The sequence below is a fragment of the Rousettus aegyptiacus genome, unplaced genomic scaffold (genome assembly GCF_014176215.1).
Source record: "Rousettus aegyptiacus isolate mRouAeg1 unplaced genomic scaffold, mRouAeg1.p scaffold_m13_p_4, whole genome shotgun sequence".
NCBI lineage: Eukaryota > Metazoa > Chordata > Mammalia > Chiroptera > Pteropodidae > Rousettus > Rousettus aegyptiacus.
Window position 1 is genome coordinate 98,484,425 of NW_023416307.1, and position 22,847 is coordinate 98,507,271.

Below are 22,847 nucleotides of genomic sequence, written 5' to 3' on the forward strand. Positions count from 1 at the left end.
TCAAAAGACTGTGAGACAAATCAAAAACTTTAACAACTGTCTTTAAATATGAGTAAACTTACGTGCAAGAGGTAACAGGAGGAACAAATGTTGTCTCCATGGAAATTGAAGGAATAAACCAATTATTTGAAATAATTTAGCTCTATTCTCTTGGGAGACATTAAAAAAAGATGGAAAGTTTATGCGAATAATTTTTGTCTTTATATTCTCATTCCCTATAAGGCTGTGCATAATATAGAGTGGTATCTGCAAGGCTGAGGTAGTTCATTGGCAAAGTCAGCATCCATATTCCATAATGTGTAAGTGTATCTGTAGCTGTGTGTGTGTGTGTGTGTGTGTGTGTGAATGTGTATGTGTGTATATACATATACACATATGTATGTATGGAGAGAGAGAGAGAATGAGAGAACCAGAATGAATAGTTCTGACTACTTGTGATTTCGGGCCTCACATCCTTTTGAGAATTTTGATCAAATGAATTAGTAGGTGGGTTTCCATTTCAGGCCAGTCTCTGAGATAATAATAAACCATTTTTGTTTTTTAAGCAACAAAACCATAAACAATAAGACAAAGCTAGTAGTTAATACGTAAAAGCAGCTCTTTTAAAAAATTAATGTTGATGGATATTTTAAGTAAAGGAAAGATGCAGTGTATCTAGGAAGAAGGACATGCTCTAAGAAGTCATGGTCTGAGCAGTGACTCTCTGTCAGATACTTAACATTGTGGCAGAAGGCCAGGTCAGGGACATGGGGCTGGGCCAGAGCCCTGAGCTCTGCAGCAGACTCGGTACCAGGGACTTCTTTTCTTCCCCTTCTCTCTCCAAGAGCAAACCTGATATTTGCAGTGTGTAGATCTTTTGAAACTAGCAGAAACAGCTTTCCTCAATTGGTGTAACCTAAGGTGTAACCCTGGGTGCAATTATGAGGACTCATTTCCATTAACTAGTTATAAATTTAAAAATCAAAATTTCAGATTTAAACTTTTTAAATTAAAAGATTAAAAGTGTTTGAAGCTAAGAAATTGGAAGTTAAAACATTTTAAGTTATACATAACACTGAAATTGGGATTTAACAGTTGCTGTTCACGGAAATTGCATTCTGTTCAATTATTTGAGGATTTGGGATATGCAGCTATTTGAAATGTCTTTGAAACAACTAAGGAAGTTTAAGTTTCAGTTTTTTTTCACAATTTGGCTAGTTTATATTTCTATGCCAGTGGTTCTCAACCTGGGGTGATTTGCCTTCCACTCCTCCCCCCACCCAGGGGATGTTTGGCAACATCTGGAGACAGTTTTGGTTGTCACAACTGAGTGGGAAGGGTACTACTGGCATCTAGTTAGTAAAGGCCAAGGATTCTGCTGAATATCCTCTGATGCACAGGATAGTCCCCATAACAAAGTGTTATCCATCCCAAAAGGTCAATAATGCTAAGGTTGAGAAACTGCTCTGTGCAAGGACAGTGCGTGCTCTAAAACAGTGAGCAGGAATATCTGAACCATAATGAATGGCAGCATCTGACAGGAAGCACAGTCTTATTTTATACAATTTTAAGTAAGAAATGTGCTGAGTGTTCATTGTGGTCAAATGTAACTTCTTTACTTACTGACTTATTTTTTAGCTTCTACTTTCCTTTCATTTAAGGAATGACAGCTGTATTAGTATTTGAATTCAAAACATATATTTCCTATTTCTACTGCTTATTCTATAAGTTACCTTTATGTGAAAGGAAGTTAAGAGTATTTTTAGCAGAAGTCCAGTTTGTCTTAACCTTCCTATCAGAGTGTAGCTTTCTTCACCTCCTCTAATCGAATTTGAAGGAAGTAGTATAATCTTGCCAGAAATTCATTGTAAATTCTCAACTCCAGTGTGAGAATCACATTCTAAAATAGGTCCTGTGGCCTGAAATCCACATAATTGTAATAGTGTAAAGAGAATCCAACTTCTTATCTAAAAGAGTGTTAGATTTTGTTGAGAGATAAGAGTTTAGATACCAAACGATAGTATGCCATGGTTACAGTTTTAGAATAGAAAACTAATTAACTAACTGGTAGAAACCAACCTGGGTCATCTATCTTACTCTAAAATCAAGGGGCACTAGAGGAGTTGGTGAATTTGTCAAGAAGCAAGGGTGTGTGAAAAGTGCTCACCTAGAAAGTACTTTCTGCCTTTTCAGCCAGAATGTGAAATTACTGAGAGATTTTCTCTGTGCCTGCTAACACATTTCATCATTCAGCAGCAGGGTTTCCAGGAGCTTTCTATATGCTGGCCTTTCTGTACACTATTTACTAGCTCTTTGTTGGTAAAGGGTTGAATTTTCTTGTTAATAGAAATGCTTAATTGACAAAGTTGAAAATTAAACTATGCAGATAGGAATTTATACCTATTCTCAACATGTTGTTTAAATTCAGCAGAATAAAATAGGAGCTCTTAAATGAAAAGATATTTTTGCTTGATATGTTGATAAGCTTTACTCATCGAAGAAAGCTCACTCCATCCTGTGGGAGCCTGCTCCTCTGTCGAAGGGTTTATAGTAGTCCCCCATTATCCATGGTTTTGCTTCTGTGGTTTCAGTTACCTGAGGTCAATTGTGGTCCAAAAATATTAAACATGGAAAATTCCAGAAATAAAGAATTCTTAAGTTTTAAATTGCACACGACACTGAGTAGCACGATGAAATCTTGTGCCATCTAGCTCTGTCCTGCCCAGGATGTGAATCATCCTTTTGTCCAGTGTATCCATATTCACACCGTATATACTGCCCACCTCCCAGTCACCTAGTAGCTGTCTTGGTTATCAGATTCACTGTCATGGTGTCACAGTGGTTGTGTTCAAGTAACCCTTATTTTGCTTAATACTGGCTCCAAAGCGCAAGATAGTGATACTGGTAATTGGATATGCCAAAGAGAACCATAAAATGTATGTATGCATAGGAAAAAGCATAGTATATATATGTAGGGTTCAGTGCTATTCGCAGTTTCAGGCATCCACCGGTAGTCTTGGAATGTATCCGCAATGGATAAGGGGGACTATTATACTAGCCTATCGAATTCATACCTGTGTGGCATAAAGACTTATTGGACTGATGCTTAATATTAATAAAATATTTCTTGTGAGCTACATTCTTTTCTCTAATGGTGGTAAGCTTGCTTTGCCTCAGGTTTTCCAATACAGTGCCCCATTTTGTTTGGGTGTTATGCCATAGGCACTGAGATGAGTATTTTCTAATATTTCCTTTCACTTTACCATACATACATTTTTTAATATCCATAGGTATCTGTCCACCCTATTCCCCCAGTTTCATGGAACAGGGTGCTTAAGTTCCAGCATTTTTAGACTCGTGTTACAGAAAACTGTTTCGCAGATGACTGTATCACAGTCTGAATATCTTGCAGGTTCTGCTTAATCTCTTGCATATGTTCAACAAAAACTGATGAGGCCTTGTGTATACTGACAAGCTACACAGGCTGCTGTTGGCTGAGCATCTGCAGCTGCTTTCACAACTCTAATAATGGGAAAGAATGTGGCTGTCATACTTCTAATCACTAGTCCTTAGTCGCACCACCCACTACTACAACCTTCAGCCAAGAGCATAATCCTAATATGGCAAATCATGCTAAGTACTTTGACTTCTTTTCATACTAGATATCTAGAATATTAGAATTTAGAGCAAGTGACTCCATACCTGATTCATGGCTGGCATCTAATTTCCCATCATAAAGTGTTTAAGTTCCTATACTGGTTTTTTTTTTTTTTTTTTGTATTTGCAAACTGTCTTGGCACTTACTTCATAACCAAAGTTATGTGGTTCCTGAAAGTTGAACAATAGCTGTTGTGAAATAAATGTAAACTAATATTTTATAAAATGCGACAAAATAAGGTTAACTTCAGGGCTTGTTAACAATGAGAAAGAAAAAGGTCATAATGTCACAGAGACTAATCAGTGATTTTATCTCCACACGCTTGTGTGCAATAAAGCTGATGTTCTTGGCTCTTAATTTGAAGAAATCAATCTGAATGCAAGTTGAAGCTTATTTTCTTTTCCCCTGTGACTCTATTTTTTTTTTTTTTAATTTTAGGAGAGGCAAACCTTGGTTGACCTCACAGATTGCAAGGATCTTGTCAGCTTACAATCCCTTATTTTTTATTTTTTACGTCTACGGCACCTGGTCTTCCTAGGTGGTCTCCCATCCAAGTACTAACCAAGCCCAACCATGCATGCTTAGCTACTTAGATCAGACCAAATCGGGCTTGTTTAGGGTAGCATGGCCATAGACCCCTGTGACTCTACAGGATCTAAATTAAAGGTGCTTATACAGTTGAGGACAAGAGTTTAGTACTTCAGAGTTGCTATTAATTTCATCTGTATGTGTTTCAAAAAAACCTAAGGTAAAAAGAATTCATATTTTCCTACATGGAGTGTTCTTTAAAAAAAAAAGGGGGGGGAGGGGATTCATTTGATTACTGTAACCAAAATACCCTAAACTTTTTATTGGAGTGATGAAATTTTGGACTGTGGTTGAATTTTCAAAAAGTGTTGGAGAGAATAAATTGATGATAGAATGTTAGGTATGGTTTAACTTTAAACAGAATCTAAGCTCTGCTGTGAGGTCATTATACCTGTGTGTTTCATATTCTAATTCTAAGTGGTCACTGAGATTCTTAAACTGTAAGATTTTTGTGTGTGCTTGGAAATGTGGTAAATCAGGTGAATATAATAAGGTTTTAAAATTACTTTTAACAGAAAATATTTGGTACTGAGTTCTGTTAAAGAGTAAAATCAACCCCAGTGCCACTTTTCCTGATCTTTCTAGTTAGGCTTCAGGCCGGACCTGCCCAAAAAAGGAATGAAGGGAAGAGGCATTTCCAAATAGTACTTGTCCAAACCCAGTGAGCTCAGAAATTCAGATCTGCCTCACTTGGTTTCTTGACTTGATAGGTTCTACCTTGACAGCTGCCTCGGGGGTTTGTCCAAACACCAGCTGCCCAAACATCAGGCTGCTTGTGACCCTTAGGGCATTTTATCAATTGCTTTGAAAATTTCTCTGTTTTCTTGCATTTGTCATTTAATTGATAGTTTGGCTAATAAGTATCTTGAATAAGTAAAGATGAAAAGCAGAAGTCATAACATATAATAGCAAAATAAATGAGCACACACAAGTTTTTTCCTAAGATCAATTTTTATTTCATTGTACCCATGAGTTTCTTTTGTTTGTTTTTGTTTTTGCTTAGCCATCTATTTGTCTCTAGCCTTATAACCAGCAGAGATCATGAACCCTGTGAGAAGCAGAAGAGGATGAAGGGATTAAAAGTGTTACATGTGTACAGGCTCTTACAGTCATCATTGTACTTTCTTTTTAAGATTTTTTAGCAATCTTGTTGAGGTAGTCATTCATTCATTCACTCATTAACGTATTTGTTCAATTTAGCTGGTCCTAGGAACCTGCTATCCTTAGAGTTCAGGACAGCAGCTTGCCCAGTGTCCCTGAGCCAGTGGCAGAGCCAGATCTGAACCAGAGACTTCCTCAGCTCTGTAACTGGGTTGTGTGTGTGGTTTTTCTTTCCCTTTCTCTCCCAATTATTCCACATTGCAACATTCAGAAAAATGTATCCTGTGAATGACACAGGATGAAGGAAAATCTCTATTACACTGGCCTTTTTACACACTAATTACTTAAAATTCATTTCTCTGACAGAACAGCTGATATATTTCTCATTTTACAGATGAAGAAATGGAAACATAAATCTCACCATACAGCCTCTATTCCCCTCTGAGCCACAATATCTAGAAATACTTTTGTCTTTTTAAATCAGCACAGTTGATATTCTTGCATCGTTTTATGGGTCTGGACATATTCTTGGAAATAGTACTCCCATCTACATTTCTATAGTCCATTTATTCAGTGTTTCAGAAATTATTTTAGCTTCTAATCTGGGTAAGATTCTAAATTTAAAGTACTAGGAATAGACTGATAAATAATATTTGATCTCTGCCTCTCTGAAGCTTATAGTTTATGAGACCTTAAAGACACTTAACTAATTGCACAGTTAATTATGTAATTATTCCGATAAGTTCAGAGTGCTAATAGAATGTAGACCAGGAGGATCTGCCTTCGACTGAGAAAGTGAAATTTAAGCCAAGAATAAATGTTCCCTTGCAATTTATATAACCATTTACTAGCTTGATTATTAAGAATCTTTGTTTTAAGGTGAAAAATAAAAGCTAGAACATAAAATGATAAAGTAAATCAGTTGTCGTTGGCTTAAATAGGTTGAAACCCGCTCTCCCAGTGCCTGGATTACCATGAGCTACCCTGGGGTTAATCCGATGATCCTTAGTAAACCTTATAGAAATATCCCCACGAGCAGGGCCATTTATAAACTGCAGTTTAGTAATCCTTGGCATGCTTGCTATAGGCAGGGATGATGAAACCTGCCAAGTATATTAAGCAAAGTCAGTGTTAAGGAGTAAGTCACATTTTCATCTCAGCACTTATTTGTATCTCTATTACAGTATTACGCATATTTTACTTCCTTTACTTGATATCTGCCCCTCTGTCCCTTATTAGGTTGAGAACCATTTGAAAGCTGGAACCTATCTTACTCATCCTATTTATGATGTTTATACCTAATTATATAATTTTAGACATTTTCTATAGAAATGACATTTCTGATCGTTACATTCTTTGATGTAAAATAAAAAAGAGTCATTCTCTAAAGGACTCTAAATCAATGCTTTTCATATTTTAATAGGCAAACAAGTCACCTAGGGATTAAAATATGAATTCTGATTCTGTAAGTCTGGGCTGGAGCTTAATATTCTGCATTTCTCCCAAGCTCTCAGGTGATGCCCATGCTGCTAGCACCTGGACCACAGTTTGAGTAGCGCAGTTTTAGGGAGAACATTCCTGTGGCTGAGATACTAGAGTTCATGTTTAAACCAGAATTGGCCCACCCTCCCTTGCCGTCTACAGTAGGCAGTAGGCAAGCCAGCTGCCAACAAACTGTAGAAGGTCATGCAGACTACAGAAGCATGGAACAAGTGCACAAATATAAAAGAAAGCACTCAATTCCATTTCTGTTTTATAAAATAATAGGCTGACTTTCTGATAAATGCTGCAGTATGTCCGTGGTTACCAGGTTCATGACCCTAGTCAAAAGACCTAGAAAATACCAAGTTGTTATAAGGTTATTACTAGCACTTAGGCAGAGTGGGGGGAGGATGATACAACATCTGATATTTGCTTTTATTTGCAAACAGGTGCCAAGTGTCCTTGTTCCATTTCCTTTCTGTCTCTCACCTATGTTGCCACACCCATGCCTACAGGATCACAGCTGCCAGCATGTCTGCTAATCATGTCTGTTGACTCTCAGATGATTGAGATTAAAAATGTTCTAACCTGTCAGCATAAATAAAGTTGACTGTGGAGGTTTGATTATAATATACTTGACAAAAGTCCTTGGGTTTTTATAGTGAAAATTCAGCAATCGTAATGGTTATCCTCGTATGTTTTGTAGCACAGATGTGCTTAGATTTGCATTTTCCTTTGAACTGTGCTCTAATTTAGGGACTTCTAAAGAGAGGATATTGATAACAGCACACATAGATTTTTCTGATGAAGCTAAAACATTTGCCTAACTTTGAGATGTGGATTGTGCATTTGGAAAAAGATGGTTAGCATGCTGAATTTAAAAACTATTTAAGAAGCCACAGACTTCTAGGTGATATTTAATTCTATTTTTAATTTACAATTTTTAGCTGAAAGGTGACTCTTTATAGTCAGTGGCCATGGAACTTTCACAGTCTGTAGTGTCACTTCTGGAGGCAGGGTCCTTGTTGACTGTTTAAGAGATTTGCAAATTGACTGGGCATCATTGATTCACCAGTCTCCTACCCTGCCTTTTCCATTTCTTGTTTGTTTTCTGTTCCACCAGTGCGTCTCCACCCTGCTGTGGCACACCATTGAGGTATTGATGCTGTTAGTAAGGTACCTGAGGGTAAAGGCCAGAGGCAGCCAGCCGGGGCTGAGAGGGATCAACAGCTCTGCCTCCTGTTTATCAGGCTCAACTCATGAGATTGGAAATTCTGTTTTACAACTACTGTTCTTAGCTGCATGGAATTAGATTTCTTCACTGCATTGTGTATGGAAAATAGTTGCTTTAAGTAAATTGTTTAATTTAAAAAAAGGTCATCTAATGTAGCATAAAACAAGAAGCAGGAAAAATATATAGTAATGAAACGCAATTTTACAAAGTTCAGAAACCAGCAAAACTGCATATGTTGCCTGGGGATACATACATATAAATCAAGACAATTGCAGACAAAATTCATGATAAGTGGTAACTTCTGCGAGGAGGAGACAGTGGGGTTGAATTGGGGAGCCCACACAGAGAACTCAAACAGTATTGGCAGTATTACATTCATACACCCACTAAAGGACACTTGGGCTGTTTTTAGTTTTGTACTACTATGAGAAAAGCTGCTATGAACATTTCTTCAGGCTTTATTTGGATGATTATTTGTAAAAGGAAATGAGTAAGACTTCAGGCCTCTGTAACTCAACCACCAATGTCTATGCCCACATTTGGGATATCTTTGTAGAACCCAAAGTGAGCATCTGATGTATAATATGGTGTTTTGGCTTTAATATTTTTTGTATCAAAACATTAATTTGTCCATATAACTAAAATCTTCTTTTGTTCATGTAACAAGTGAAGCATAACCTGATGCCATTTTTATTGTCCTTTATAACTTACAAAGGTGAAACTGCAATTTTCTGTTAAGCTGTTTGTCCCTTAAGGAATGGGAACCTATCAGAGCCTCCTTATACAAAGAGTTTGCTCCATAGACATTTGCTCAACTAATGCCTTTGATCTGTAGAGGTGATTGTGAGGGTGTTTGGAAAGGATGTAATACACAGAGGATAGATAAGGTGCAGTTGGACTTTAAGCCTAATGCCCTCATCTTATTGCTTAGCTCCAAATATTGAATAAATCTCCAAATTTAGTCTCTTTCAAAACCAAGAAAAACAAAACAATTAGTAATGACAGCCAATTAGTCCTGCTACATGTTTAGAAAAAGAAATTGGGTCTCAAGGCAAAGCAGACCAAGGAGGGAAATAACTTCAGTGCGCTGGCTTCGAACTTCGCAAGTGCAGGGTTCTCCCTCCTTCCACTCCCATCTCCCCCCGCCCACACACACACACACACATACACACAACCCACACATCCGAGCTGCTCTTCTGCTTCAGGGGAGATTCCGGTTCTTTGAGTGTTTTCTGAAATCTCATGAGCCTAAAACACAAAGCACATGGGTTATATGGCAGAATATGTTTTGAGGTGGCATAGTGACCTGTTCGGTGACTTGTGTGTTTATAATTTAGGTGCTCATATTTTTTTATTGTTTTTACTTCTTTCAAATGAATGGCTTGGTCCTCACTTTGCAAGGAAGGCAGGAAGTCCAGGAACCCCCAAGGGCTGAACAAGCACTGTGCTATATGGTTGTGGCTGACCTTGGTCCAGTTGGTAACTGACCTGGACCTGCCTGGAGGCTTGGTCAGCAACAGGAGAGTGCACCATGGGGATGTGGTCTTCTGGGCCTTCTGTCGATGAGCCAACACTTGGAGGCTCCAGAAAATAATTTCATTATCCCAGTTTTCTCTCTTTTCACTTTTTTTTTTTTTAAATTATTATTCCATTGCTCTTAACATAATGTCTAAATATTTAACCGGGCATAAAATCTAAAATCCAGGCCCGATGTGGTCTAGTCTATGCCTGCCACAGGTCTTTGGTGTTCGTTCATTGTTCTGCCTGGAAACTCATCTGCCCTTCTTCTCTTCCCCTGCATCTGTCAAGCGCTCCTATGCACTTCATGCACTTCTCAGATCGTGGCTTAAATACAGCTTCCTCGTGGAAGGCTTCCCTGACCCATCAGGCAAGGTCTCTCTCTAGCATCTTCCATGTGCACTTGTGATACTCTTTATTTTTCTTTACTGCTCTTCTCCCCGTTTCTGATGATATTGATTCTTGTTTTGCCAGTATCAGTACCCACTGACCATGTATGTCTCTGTTAACCATTGACTCTCCAGTGCCTGATGTGGTATCTGGCACTTAGTACCTGCTCAGTAAATATTTGTTGCATTAATGAATTAACTCCGGAAAATTGTCACCCCCTAAAATGTCCTTAGTATGTTAACATGGAATTTCTTATTTAAAAAATGGAATTAGTACCTATTTTTAAAGGTCTAGGTATATATTCCTTTAAAATTATTGAATTGTCCTTGAAGACTGTGACTGTAATTTCTTTTCTTTCTTTCTTTTTTTTTTTTTATTTCAGGTGGGGACCAGGGTTTACTGAACACATTTTTTAGCAGCTGGGCAACAACAGATATCAGAAAACACCTGCCATTTATTTATAACCTAAGCAGCATTTCTATATACTCCTACCTCCCGGCGTTTAAAGCGTAAGTGCAAATGGTTTAACTCTTCTTGGGGATGGTGGGGACAGGGAAGTGGGTTTAAGATTTTTAGGGGGCACTGTCAGTCTGATGCCAACAACAGGTGGGAACTTTGAGGGACGTCTTTCTCTTGTAAGAAACATAGCTGTGACGGGGAGAGGCCTTGAAGTTTTCAATCCATTTATGCTTGAAGTAACTTAGCTACCTTATGAGAAACGGGGTCCCATCAGTTCCTGGGGTGCCTGGCTCTCTGATAAATCATCTGTATGTCATGGTCAAGAACACAGGCTAGATGCAAACTCAACTTCTTGCTTGTGCTGGCTGCTGAGTCTCAGTTTCCTCATCTGTAAAACGAGGATGATAACAGTTCCCTCCATGGGGTTGTAGGCATTAAGCAAGATGCTGGCAGCAGTGTGGTGTTGTGGTCAGGAGTAGGGGCTGGGGGAGCTGGGCTATCTCAGTTCACTTCCTGGAGTAGCCACTTCCTAGATGGTTCTCTCTGCCTCGATGTACCACAAAGATTTTAGTGGGCATTGAGGGAGGTAACCATGTGAAGTGGTTAAAACAGGGCCTGGTCTCCCCTTAGGCACTCAATAAACATTAGGTTATTAGTCCTTTCTGTTTGAGAGAGAGTATAGCGTAAGAGTAATTTTTGAAGTCAGGAAGGTAGGTCACATGGCCTCACTCTGCTGTTTCCCTGCTACGTGGCTCAGGCTCTTTGCCTCAGTTCCCTAGATGCAAGACAAGTAGAAAAATAATACCTAGCATAAGGATGAAGTGAGTTCATACACTTAAAGTTCTCTCTTGTTTTGGGGAACGTACTTGCTTGGCATTGTCGCTGGTGCTGTTCTGATTCAGCAACCAATACAGCCTAGTTGCAGCTCTTGTCTCACTGAGTGCCTGGGCCCTGTTCTTTAGCCTCTGACTCATTTGTGTTTAACCAAGAAGATGATTCAGGTTTCCTGAACAGAGGCCAAGCTGTCAGGTTGATCCTGAGACACTGCAGTGAACAGCAAAGCTCTTCATTGAGATGGGTTGTCTCTCCACTCCCCATCCCACGTGGGCATTCCTGAGTGAGCAGAAAACAAAGGGCCTTTCACTCTTCATATTTCATTATCCAGAATCCTCTCTATAAGTCTGCACCACAATAATGAGTAAGTCTGGCTTTTTGTGGCAGAATGTTTCCTTTTCCATTCTTTTCTGGGCAGACTTTGTCACATCCCCCAGAGAAGGATTATAAGTATCTTGTGTTCTCGCTCCCCTAACTGTTCTCTTGGCATATGTCTCCGACATGTTACAGCCTTTCTAGCACAAAACAGGCAGACTCTCAAACACACTAACTGCAGTTTGAGTAAAACAAACAAAACAGGATTCATAATCAAGGGATGGAATAGGAGAAGCATTATTTTTGCCTCTTAGTCCTTGGCCTAATAAAGTACAAACCTGTCTTGCTTGAAAATGTGGGCCTGCTTCTTTTTAATCCTTATTGCCGCAAAACTAACCCTGCCAGTTTGAACAGAATTCCTTTAAACCATGACAGCTGACCCCCTAGAACTGAATTTGTCTTTCATAGGGAAGCTGCTTGATTTAATTGACTAGATTCAGCTGAGCAAGCAAAAATATAAGCATGCAAAAGAGAAAAAATCATTATTAGTGTGAGCAGTTCTACCCACCATTACACTCAGTTCTGCACAGTGAGCATATGTCCTGAGGTGAATATGTTGGGGAGACGTGAATCTGACAGTTGGTCTCAATTCCTAAACAGGGTCATCCTAGCATTTAAAGATTCATGTTTTTTGTGCAATGTGGGCCCCAGTGCCTAGCAACTATTTTTCCTATGGTTCATTTGGAGTTCATCTGATTTTCACCTTGCTACCAAAATTGAACACACTGTACCTTTCAATGATAGTCTGATTTGCACAGACACTGCTTGCAGTTATTTTATTTTGACAAATTAAAACAAGAACCAGGTGAAGCAGAGTTAAGTTTTTAGGGTTTTCACTCATTTGCTGGAAACAGATCCCCTCTCTAAGGAACCCAGTTGTTTTTATATCCTCTAAATGAATTTTCCAGAAAAACAATTTGAGATCTAAATTACCAAAATGGTTAGGATGGTTCCTTCTTCCTGGCTCAACAAACGAGTGCTAATTTTGGAAGTCTCCTTGGTTTATTGCCATAATCATAGAGTATATGACGCACTGGGGAAATTGGGAGCAACCCCATCCATTAGGCAGACGTCATCTGGCCTGTGGCCTGACAGGAGCTAGTGCTACGTCTGTAAAGCTCATCCTTGGAGATGTCAGCTCTGCATTACTATGATAAGACTGCTCATAGCAATAACTCTGTCTCACCGCATTGCTGCCTATTTAGGAGTGTTGAAACCAGATCAGAGAACTCATTTTTCCTTCCCTCTGCCAGAAAATGCTTTTATTTTCAGAGATCCATCTCCAGAGACATTTTTTTTTTCTTACATTTTTCTTTAAATTGGGAAGGGCTGAAAAGGCAGATATTTCATTTTTGTTTCAAGTTAATGTAAAACTGTGGTCCACATCTTTAAGCTGCAGTAGACAATCCCAAACATCCAGGCCACCAAAGATCCATAAAGAGCCTTGTGGACCTCTGGGACCTCAGCATGAATTTGAAACCCTCTCTTGGGCTCAGAATAACCTTGGTGGTCTCCAGGACCGAGTGGCTCTGTGGTTTTCTGGTCGTCCCTAGAACAGCATCAGTGGTGGCAGGTAGAATGAGAAACCATGGAATGGTTTAGAGCAACTTGAGTTTCATGAAAAGGGGAGTGGAGAATTTGTCTTACCAGCTCCGAGCAACCATGTGCCATGAGATCACCAAGGCAATATTTAGGTCCCCCAGAATCTTAGAGCTCCAGATGTCTTAGAACAGGTCTAGCCTTGCTATTATTTGAAGTTTCCACTAAAGGATAGTCTAATATGAAGCAAACTTAAAAGAATTTGAGCCATTAAAGTAGCATATTCAACACTTTTTTCTACATTTTATTTGGATAGAGTAAAACATAAAGGAAACAAATAGTTTTACCCCTTTGAATAATCAAACATAGCTTCTGAAAAACAATTAGTAATATTTTCTGTAATAGAAGATCCTCTTTAACACAGCATAATTTGAGAACTGAAATGCTTGGTTGAGTAATTTTTGAGTTAATTTGTAATATGTGCATTGAAAAATGAATTATAAATTTATCTCTTAGTGAAATAATGTTTCTGAAAGCGACTAGCATAATGTTTGAGAAATAGCAAGCTTTAATCAATATTAGTTTTTTTTTTTTTTTTTTTTTTTTTAACATTTTCTCCATCTGGAAGGCCTATTTTATCTATGTAGCATAGCATTTGGCTTATGCATAGCACTAGGCAAAATCTCATTAGTCTTTTTAAAATTAGTCATTTAATTCCATTTTAGCTTTCTAGTGTATCCACTTAGTAAAAGCTGTGCATATCATATCATGCTATATAAAATGGGCCTAAAGCAGTCATAAAGAATTCTCTGGTATTGCTTAAAACTGCCATACAAATTAATTGGTCAAATTGATTAACTATAAAGCTTGATCTACCAAATAATTTCCAAATAAGCCTTTTAACTTACCCTTTTATTTGAGTTTAGATGTGATCTGAGACCTGGCCTGGCCTAGTCTCAGAAACTAGGTCTAGAAACCTAAAAGATTTCTTTCCATTTGTTCACTGTTTTTAACCTTTCTGAAGACATTCATATCTATTCTTTTTCAGAAGTGTGACTTATTCACTAAGAGCTTATTACACCTCTTTAAAAATCAATATTCTCCAAAAATGATACTGAACCGTCAGCGTACTAAATTCTGTCGTTCTTGTATATTTCTGATTTGATTGGATTTTTTGGTCCCTGAGATGCCTTTGGCTGTTGTCATTGAAGCCATAGCCTTTCAGTGTTCATTTCTTTTCATACTCCCACTTCTTCACCTGAAACTCTGAGGCACTGTAATTTGGATCACTCTTATTTTTTCAGCCTTTCGTTGGTCCACTCACCCATTCGTCATTCAGTTAGCACAGTAGAGGGGTCCACACATTCTGCTTACTGGAGGCCTCATAGATGAATGAGGGAGTTAGAGCCTTATCAACCTAGCAACTGCATAGTGTGCGGGGTTTCCTATACATCACATGGCACAGTCCATTGTGGTTTTTGAGTGTGGAAGAAGAATCGAGTGGCGGTTGCCTAGATGTCTTGTTTCTCCTTTCTGGGCATTAGTGATGCCTGTTAGGCCCCAGATGTCCCATTTCTTCTCATGGCCATCTGATCATCTGACTTCATCTTCAGGTGTTATCTCTATCAGATGATCTGTCCTCAGATCTTACTGCTGCCTATTCCACTGTCTCCCACCTTGGTGCTCATCGCCAGGGAAAAGCTTCCATGTCAGACCCAGCCCAGCCTTTAGAGGCTGCTCTGACAAGAGACAAAGAGGGCACACAGATTGATATCTCAAGGACAGAAGTCTGGTTGAGAAACGCCATCTCAGTAGGAGAGGAAGTTCATAAGATTGAGTGGTAGTTATACTCTCCTCAGAGATCGCAAACTGGTGAGATACAGACTGTATTTGTCCCACAGATATGTTTTGTCTCTCTCAGAGTTGTTTTTCAATGCTGTTATCAGTGCTTAAAAATTAGGGAATTTCACATGAAACCCAGAATTCCAACTTGAAAAAAATCAAATATTCAATGGGATATGGGAGAAAGGTGTCAAAGATGACTCTTACAGTTTGAGGCCTACACAACTGGAATAAAGGAGTTGCCATTTCCTGAGCTGGGAAAGACTGTGGGCGAATCAGGTTGGCGGGAGCAAGCATTGACCAGAGATGTTTTGAATGTATTAAATTTTGGTTGTATTAAGTTTGAGGTGCATATTAAACATTCTAGTGAAAACATGTAATAGGTAAGTAGACATAAGAGTTGGGAATTAAGGAGAGAGGTCTGGGTGAGACATAACTATAGGAGTTGTCAGCAGATAAGTGATATTTATAACTGTGAGATAAGATGATGTAACCAAGAGCATGATTATGATAGAAGAGAGTCCTGAAGACTAAGCCCTGAGGCAGGAAATAAGGAGGAACAGGTTCAAGACTCTGAGAACAGCATTGCAGGAGGAAGCCCAGCAAAGCGAGGTGCTGCACAGGCCAAGCAAAGAGCATTTCGCAGAGGGGAGGAGTGATCCATTTGTGCCAGATGCTGTGATGGGTCTGACAGAGGACAACTGAGAACTGGCACTGGGCCTAGAATGTGATGGTCGCTGGTGACTTCAGCAAGAGCACATCTGGTGGAATGGTGGAAGAGAGAGCCTATTGAAACAGGTCCAAGAAAATGGAGAATTGGAGACTGTGAACGTAGACAGCTCTTCTGACCATTTTCTTTAAAAGAGAGCGGAGAAATTGGTTGGTAGCTGGATGGGGATGTAGGATCAAGAGGGTGGTGGTGTTTGTTTTGTAAAGATCAGAAAAGTTACAGCACGTTTGTATATTGATGGGAATGATGAAGGAGGGGGAGAGAGAAAGAACAGTTATAACGCAGAAAGCTGAAGGGAGACTTGCTGGCATGATGTCCTTGAGTAGGTGAAAGGGGATGCATCCTAGTGCACAGTGGAGAGGTCGGCTTCAGAAGAAAGGACAATACCGTGAAGGAAGGCAGAGTGTGCAGGTACTGATACAGGTAGGGGGTGGATTTGTTGTTTTAAATGAACGAACGAATCAGCCAGGAGAGACTAAGTCTCCCTGGTGGCCTGGCTTTGTGGGCCTTTCCATGGCCTTCTTTGTGAAGAGAGGCCGACCTGATAGGTCCTAGTCTAGGTTATTGAAGTCTGGCTTTTAGTACTGATATTCGTACTGATTTCCAGAGCACGATTTGGATGGTTATTTAGCTTGAAAGGCAAGGAAGAACTGGGTGGGTCCCTGGTGGCCACAGTTGTTTTCTGGTGATGGAACATGCACTTACTCATGCTGCACAGTCCCCAGCTCACCAGGTCCACAACTCTGCCTGACCAGCCCATCCTATGGGCACTTGGGTTTAAGACACTTGATTTAGACTGAGTGGGTAAGAGTAGAAATTTTTTTTGATGAGGAAAGAGAGGTGGCTAATTGGTTGTGGGAGGAGGGGTTTTGTGTGAGAGCGAGTCTGAGAAGGTACAAGAGCGAGTGGTCATGTAACAGAGAACACGAGTCATCAGAGTGGGCAGAGAATGGCCGGCACTGCCGCCACCTTTCCCAGAGAAGGGTCGCATGAGCAGTGCAGTTTCTCTCTCTGGTACCTAATTAAACATTGCACACGAGTTTCACATTAAATTGTCCCCGTATGCACTGTCATGGGTTCCTTTTTCATTCTAAACAGTTCTGTAGTCTCATCCACATGTTACCAGCTACATTTCTCAACCGCTAAACTAGTCATGAAAATTCTCTCTGATCTTTTGGAAACATCAGGTCACAGGGATTATTTTAACGGCTAACATAAGCAGTATTATTGCTGGCTCAGGTTCAAACTATGTCTTGTGATCTGGACGTCTCTTTTGAGATTCTATCTTGTTAAAATTAGAACATTTATTTTAAGAGATGTGTGCAAGCTGAGACAAATCCCTATTACTGGGTCAGAATGAATGGCTCTCAGTAATTTAGAGACAATTGTAATATGTAACCAACTTTTTTTATTATTGTTCCTGGCTGGTAATTTGATGGATAAATCAGGCAGTGAGTCAGTAAATCATCTGGTTATCCTTGTTCTGGGTCGAGGTCAGTTGACTTTATCTTCTGACATCAACATTTCCCCTTCTTATTAATCAACTATTTTGTTTTAGCCAGGTAACCTTAATTCTGACTGGTACCTGACTGTTGCTTTTGGTGAGAGAGAGCTAACGCCAGAAAAATATCCTGGGTTACATTTCTATGAGGAACACTCCCAAATTTGCATTTAGGCTAAAATATTCTTTGAAGCAAAAAGTAATTTCCTCTTGTACTTATGACCTGTGCTCTTATGACCTGTGCTCTTATTTATTTTATTTGATATGATTACTTTGGCTTTTCATTAATGACTGAATAAATTGATTAAAATAACAGAGAATTATTTTTAAACAAATTTCTCAGGCAATATGATGAGACACAAAAAAAGTTACATGAAATTTATATCTGAATTGAAACTCTAGATACAGAAACTGAGATGTTTTGCTCTTTTTTTTTTTGTAAACAAAGTGTTTTATTATGAAAGCTAATAGAGCAAGTCATTCACACTACTTTTCTGTGTAAATAAATACTGTTCTGTTTGTACAGGTAGTATGTAGTTACATAGTTATATAGCTTTAACTGTATAACTTACAAACCGTCACATAGGGTAGCCAGTGTTGTTAGGCCTAACAATTCCCTTTATATTAGGCTCAGGGCAGCCCCAGGTGATTTCCAGGCACATCCTGTGTATAACTACCTTATGCCAACTTCAAAGTCTGTCTTTGCTTCCCTTCCACCTTCCTGAGGCCTATGTTTCCCATTTAGGAGGCACCTTCTCACCGTCCCCAACCCTGGAAAGGTCCCTGGCTGGGCCAACCCAAACCTTCCATGTTTGGTGACTTACCCAAGCCTGCTCTTCTCAGAGTCCTTGCTCTAAAACTTATTTTCCTTCTACCCCTTTTCATTTCCATAGATCTGTTAGGTGTGTGGCAGTTAGGTCCAAGTAATATCTCCATACCAGTAAAAAGAGCTTTCATTCCTTACTGTCCAGAAGTAGGGCTGACCATACCCTGAACCAATAACATCTGAAACCTGCACTTGATTTCTTTATGTTTCAGCATCTTTCTCCCTTTCTCTCTCGTGAATCTCTCTGCCATCACACTCCTGAATCTTCGTGAGCTCTTTCTCTTCTGCCCCTCAATACTCTGGCCCCAATCAGTGACATTAATTCTGCCCATATTTCCCAGGCGTTGTCTGCGTCCCACTTCCTGTACAAAGCCTCTTCTGAAAACTCCTACCTGCACTAAATTGCTTTGCAATTTTCATAGCTCTTAATGTCAGCACTGCCTTGGTAGCCTTGAGTTGTCGCCTTGCTTATGCTGTTGTTTATTTTTATGTGGATGACTTATCTTGCTGTTTGGACAAAAGCCTCTTGGGACCATGCACTGGGCATAGTGCCTTTCACATAACAGTTGCTTATTTAATTGATAGCCATATCTGTGCACAAATTTGAGCATTATGATTTCTATCCTTTTAAGGATAAAGTTAAGAGTACTTGTGTGTATGTGTGTGAGTGTGCATGAATAAACTTGGGAATATCAGGTATCCACTTCATTTTCAAAAGAAATGCACTATGGGATAGTAACTCTTAGGAGGAAATTTACAATAGGCTCTGTTTTTCTTGAATAGTTTTGGAATGGCAGCATGGTAGGATGGTAAGAGCTCAGGATTAAGAGAGAGGCAAAACTGCCAAATCCCATCTCTGTCACTTACTGGCTGTATGGTTCTGGGCAACTCAGCCTCTAGGAGCCTCCATTAACTCATTAGTAAAATCTAACTTGCAGGACTATTATTCCCAATCATCTCCTTAAATAATTGGGGCCCCAAGTATAGTAGACTCTCAGATAATGATAGCTGTATAACAGGTCTCTGACATTAAAAAATTTTAGGAGACAGGAAAGTTTACATGAATAGAGTTTGTATTATTTCTATATATCATGATCAAATAAATCCTTTGGTTGCCTATAGGATAAATTCACTAAAATCTAACATTTGAACCCAACACTCATGGATTTGTCCCATTTTACCATGAAATATATATTGATTGCTTTTCTATTCTTTAATAGTACTTTTTTGGTTTTGTCCTTATATAAGTGGATTCATAGGTGTTTAATTTGAAGGTATGTATTTCTTTTTTTTTTTTTTTTTCGGTATATTTTAAAAATTCATTCATTTGCTACTTGATGTGTATAGCTATAGTTCATTTTTCACTCTTGTATCACATTCCATGATATGAAATACCAGAAGTTGTCCTTCAAAAAAAAATAGAATGCAAATAACCAGGACATTAATTTGGGTTTTAATACATAGGACAGGCACAGAGAGCCATTTAAAATTTTAAGATGAAGAAGTGATACTTGCTTTTGAAATTACATGAGGGAAAATATCTTTGGCTAAGTTTTCTGCCAGAGATAGAAAGGGGAACGCAGATAATATGAGCCTCCTCATCTCAGTCTTTTTCTTTGAACCAAATGAGAATACGGGTCTGTGTCTAGGAAAAAAATAATGGGAACTTAAAAAGTTGAAAGAGCAGTTATAAAGTGAGAATATTTAATGAAGTGATTAGCATAGAGCTGATATTCAATAAATATTTTTGAATGAAAAAAATAGAATGGAATAACCATAAAATCTCAGTAGCATTCAACGGTAAACATGCATTTCTTGCTCATGTTTGTGGAAAGGCTAGAACAGCTCTGATAATCCCAGCTGGGTTTGGAGTCAGGTCACAGGTTTAATCCACATCTGCTCCATGTGTCTCATTTTTTTTACCCAGGGCACATTCTTCTGCTGGCAGAAGTTGCAGTGTCCCAGAGAGGGTGAACAAAAACAATGCTTTTTCAAAGGCACACTGTCGTTTCTGCCCACATTCAGTTGGCCAGAGCAAGTCATATGAGCATATCCCACATCAGTGAGGAAGGAACTGTACTCCATCATGGAGATTGGGAAAAGAAGTGAACACTTGCTGAGAAGTAATCACACCTAACACAGTCTTTTCAGTTGGTTCTAGTTCATGCCTGTTTCAGACAATGCTGCTGCTCTGAATATTTTGATTATGTCTCCTGTTACACTGTGTAAGAGTTTTGTTAGGGCACATGAAGCTGAGCTGCTGGGTTGCAGAGCGTGAGCATTTTCAACTTTACTAAGATAATATCAAATGGTTTCCCAAGTGGTTGTACCTTTCCCATCCACAATGAATTGCTGTTTTGGTTGTTGTACTGATCCACTGATACTTTTGGGTTTTTATGTACATTTAACATACAATTGAATAATTTAAAAACATGTCTAAAAATTTTTCAGTGAACTCAATTTTCTTTCCAACCAGTAATGCAGGATGGAAGGTGCACTATTGAGGATAGGGAATAAAGTGTTGCTTATCTTTTTGTTTAAGCATTCAGAATCCACTAACCATTTCAACTTCCGTTCACCTGGCAGGTTTGGTGCAAATGCCAAGGTTGTGCATTTCCTGGGACGAATCAAACCATGGAATTATGCTTATGATCCTAAAACAAAAAGTGTCAAAAGTGAGTCCCATGATCCCACTATGATTCATCCGCAGTTTCTCAACCTGTGGTGGGACATCTTTGCCACCAGTGTTTTACCTCTGCTTCAAGAATTTGGCCTTGTCAAAGACACCCACTCATACCTAAATGTGGTAGGTTCTGTTTTTTCCTTTCAGATAACTAATGCTGTATTTTTAAAAAGTTGGTATACTGGTAGATGGAGTATTTCATGGTATTTTAAACAGAGAGATAAATAAGATTTGTGGAAAGAAAATATCCATCTCAGAGGAGGAGAAATATACCAACAAAGACTAAAGCAGTAGATTTTGTGGCAAATTTCATTAGGTGTTAGAGCATAAGAAAGGGTTTTAGAGGTTTTACTATATACCCATATATTGTAACTATAAAATCCTTAGCCCATTGTCCTAAGATTGTAAGATTATTCCTAAAGTGGTTATTTATAAAAATAAAGAATGACACACTTCACATTTTAGAAACTGCAGACATTTAAAAATACCTATTTTATTTTAGCTATCTGCTCAGAAGAATGCATTTTCAGTGAAAATTACAACATGAGCTACAAACACACTTTTCTAGGATTATTTTGATTGGCTATGCTTGTAATCCTAATGGTTTTATAGGATCCAGAAAAAGAAATCTTGTAAGAGGAAGTGGAGATATTAACATTTAAAATAACAAAACTGTTAAGCATCTTTTCTGAGTTTAAAGGTCTTCTTCTGAGGTTTGTTATTTTTGAAGAATTGGAAAAGGTTAAGAAATTAAACTTTTATGCTACTGATTAAGATGAAAAGAATAGAACTGAATGGGTGAATTATAATCAAATCTAACTGATTAATTATCTTGCTGTAATTATAAGAGACTATAAGGTTATAAGAGATCTGTCTTGCTATGGTATACATTTTAGCCATTTCACTTATTAACACTTGTGATAAAATATAAAAAGGAGAAAGGGAAAAATAACTTGCACGTTCTTACTCTAATTGTTTTATATGGATCATGAAATAACACTTGTACAGTACTTAGAACATTGCTAAGCACATGGTAAGTGCTTAAGAAAATTTACCTGTTTTTACAACTACTTTATCAAATATTATTATTAATATTCCCCTTTTATATATTAACTGAGGCTTAACGAAGTTACATAACTTCTCTTAGTTGTGTAACAGACTAGTCAGTAGCAGAACTGGGACTGGAATCCAGGTCTGAGAGACTGTTACCTTTATGAAAAATACTGTGAGCTGAGGACACTGGAGGAGCCTCTCCGTCACTCCTGTTGCAAGTGGGAGGCAAAGCCCGGGCTAATCTAAGGGAAGGACTTATGTTGCCTCAGCATAACATGGTCCCATGGAATTCACCCAAACCATGACGTTCCAGTATATTCAAATGCATACATACACACTTATATATACTAACAAAAACAGGTAATCAAAGTTTTGTTTTACTGGTTTCTCAGAAGCAATACCTATATGTATTCATTTGCCCTTCTCTCTGCTAAGATTTCCAGTACCTTCTTACCTCAGAGCTTTTTGAATATGGATAGCCTTGATATTCCTTTATGGTACAATTAAAATTAACTGCATATCTATATAATGAGAATCAAATTTAATGTAGATTAGGTTTGCTCCATTTCCTACACATTTACTTTGTTCCTTCTGTAACCCAAAGACTGAGAATTATGAACAAGAAAGGTGAAGATGGGAATTGAAACAGTTGTTCAAAACTAAGCTAATTAAATTAATAGAAGCTACAAGAAGAGATGCTTATTACCATAATAAGCTTGAACAGACAGATGAATTTGGTGCATGGTCTTAAACCATTTAGCTCTTGCTTTTATAACATGACAACTTGTGTATGTGGTGTGGCTCTCTGGTTAGATTCTCAGCTTAGCCTCAGAAGTATCATTTTGTTTAAGTTCTCAACCTTTCTGAGCCCACACAGATCAAGAATTTATCGTGAGACTTATGTTCATTCCCTTGTTTATCCATCTTACACTTTCTAATGAACTGTTTGCAGCTTTCAGACTTGGTCTATACACTGGCTTTCTCTTGTGGCTTCTGTAGAAAGGTATGCAGAACTTAAACATTAACCCTAATTACTTTGTTCTCCCAATGTTTTC

At 38.5% G+C, this 22,847-nt stretch overlaps 1 protein-coding gene across 2 annotated transcripts in view; it reads left to right on the forward strand.

Moving 5' to 3' along the window:
• GYG1 (glycogenin 1) overlaps positions 1-22,847 on the forward strand; it is a 32,449-nt gene that overhangs the window by 5,323 nt on the left and 4,279 nt on the right. The window contains exons 5-7 of one of the 2 annotated variants that reach the window (XM_016150084.2): positions 10,333-10,459; positions 20,643-20,862; positions 22,745-22,795. In XM_016150084.2, the coding sequence (XP_016005570.2) occupies positions 10,333-10,459; positions 20,643-20,862; positions 22,745-22,795 (398 nt within the window). The remainder of the gene's footprint in view (positions 1-10,332; positions 10,460-20,642; positions 20,863-22,744; positions 22,796-22,847) is intronic. The other variant, XM_016150085.2, reaches the window with a different exon arrangement.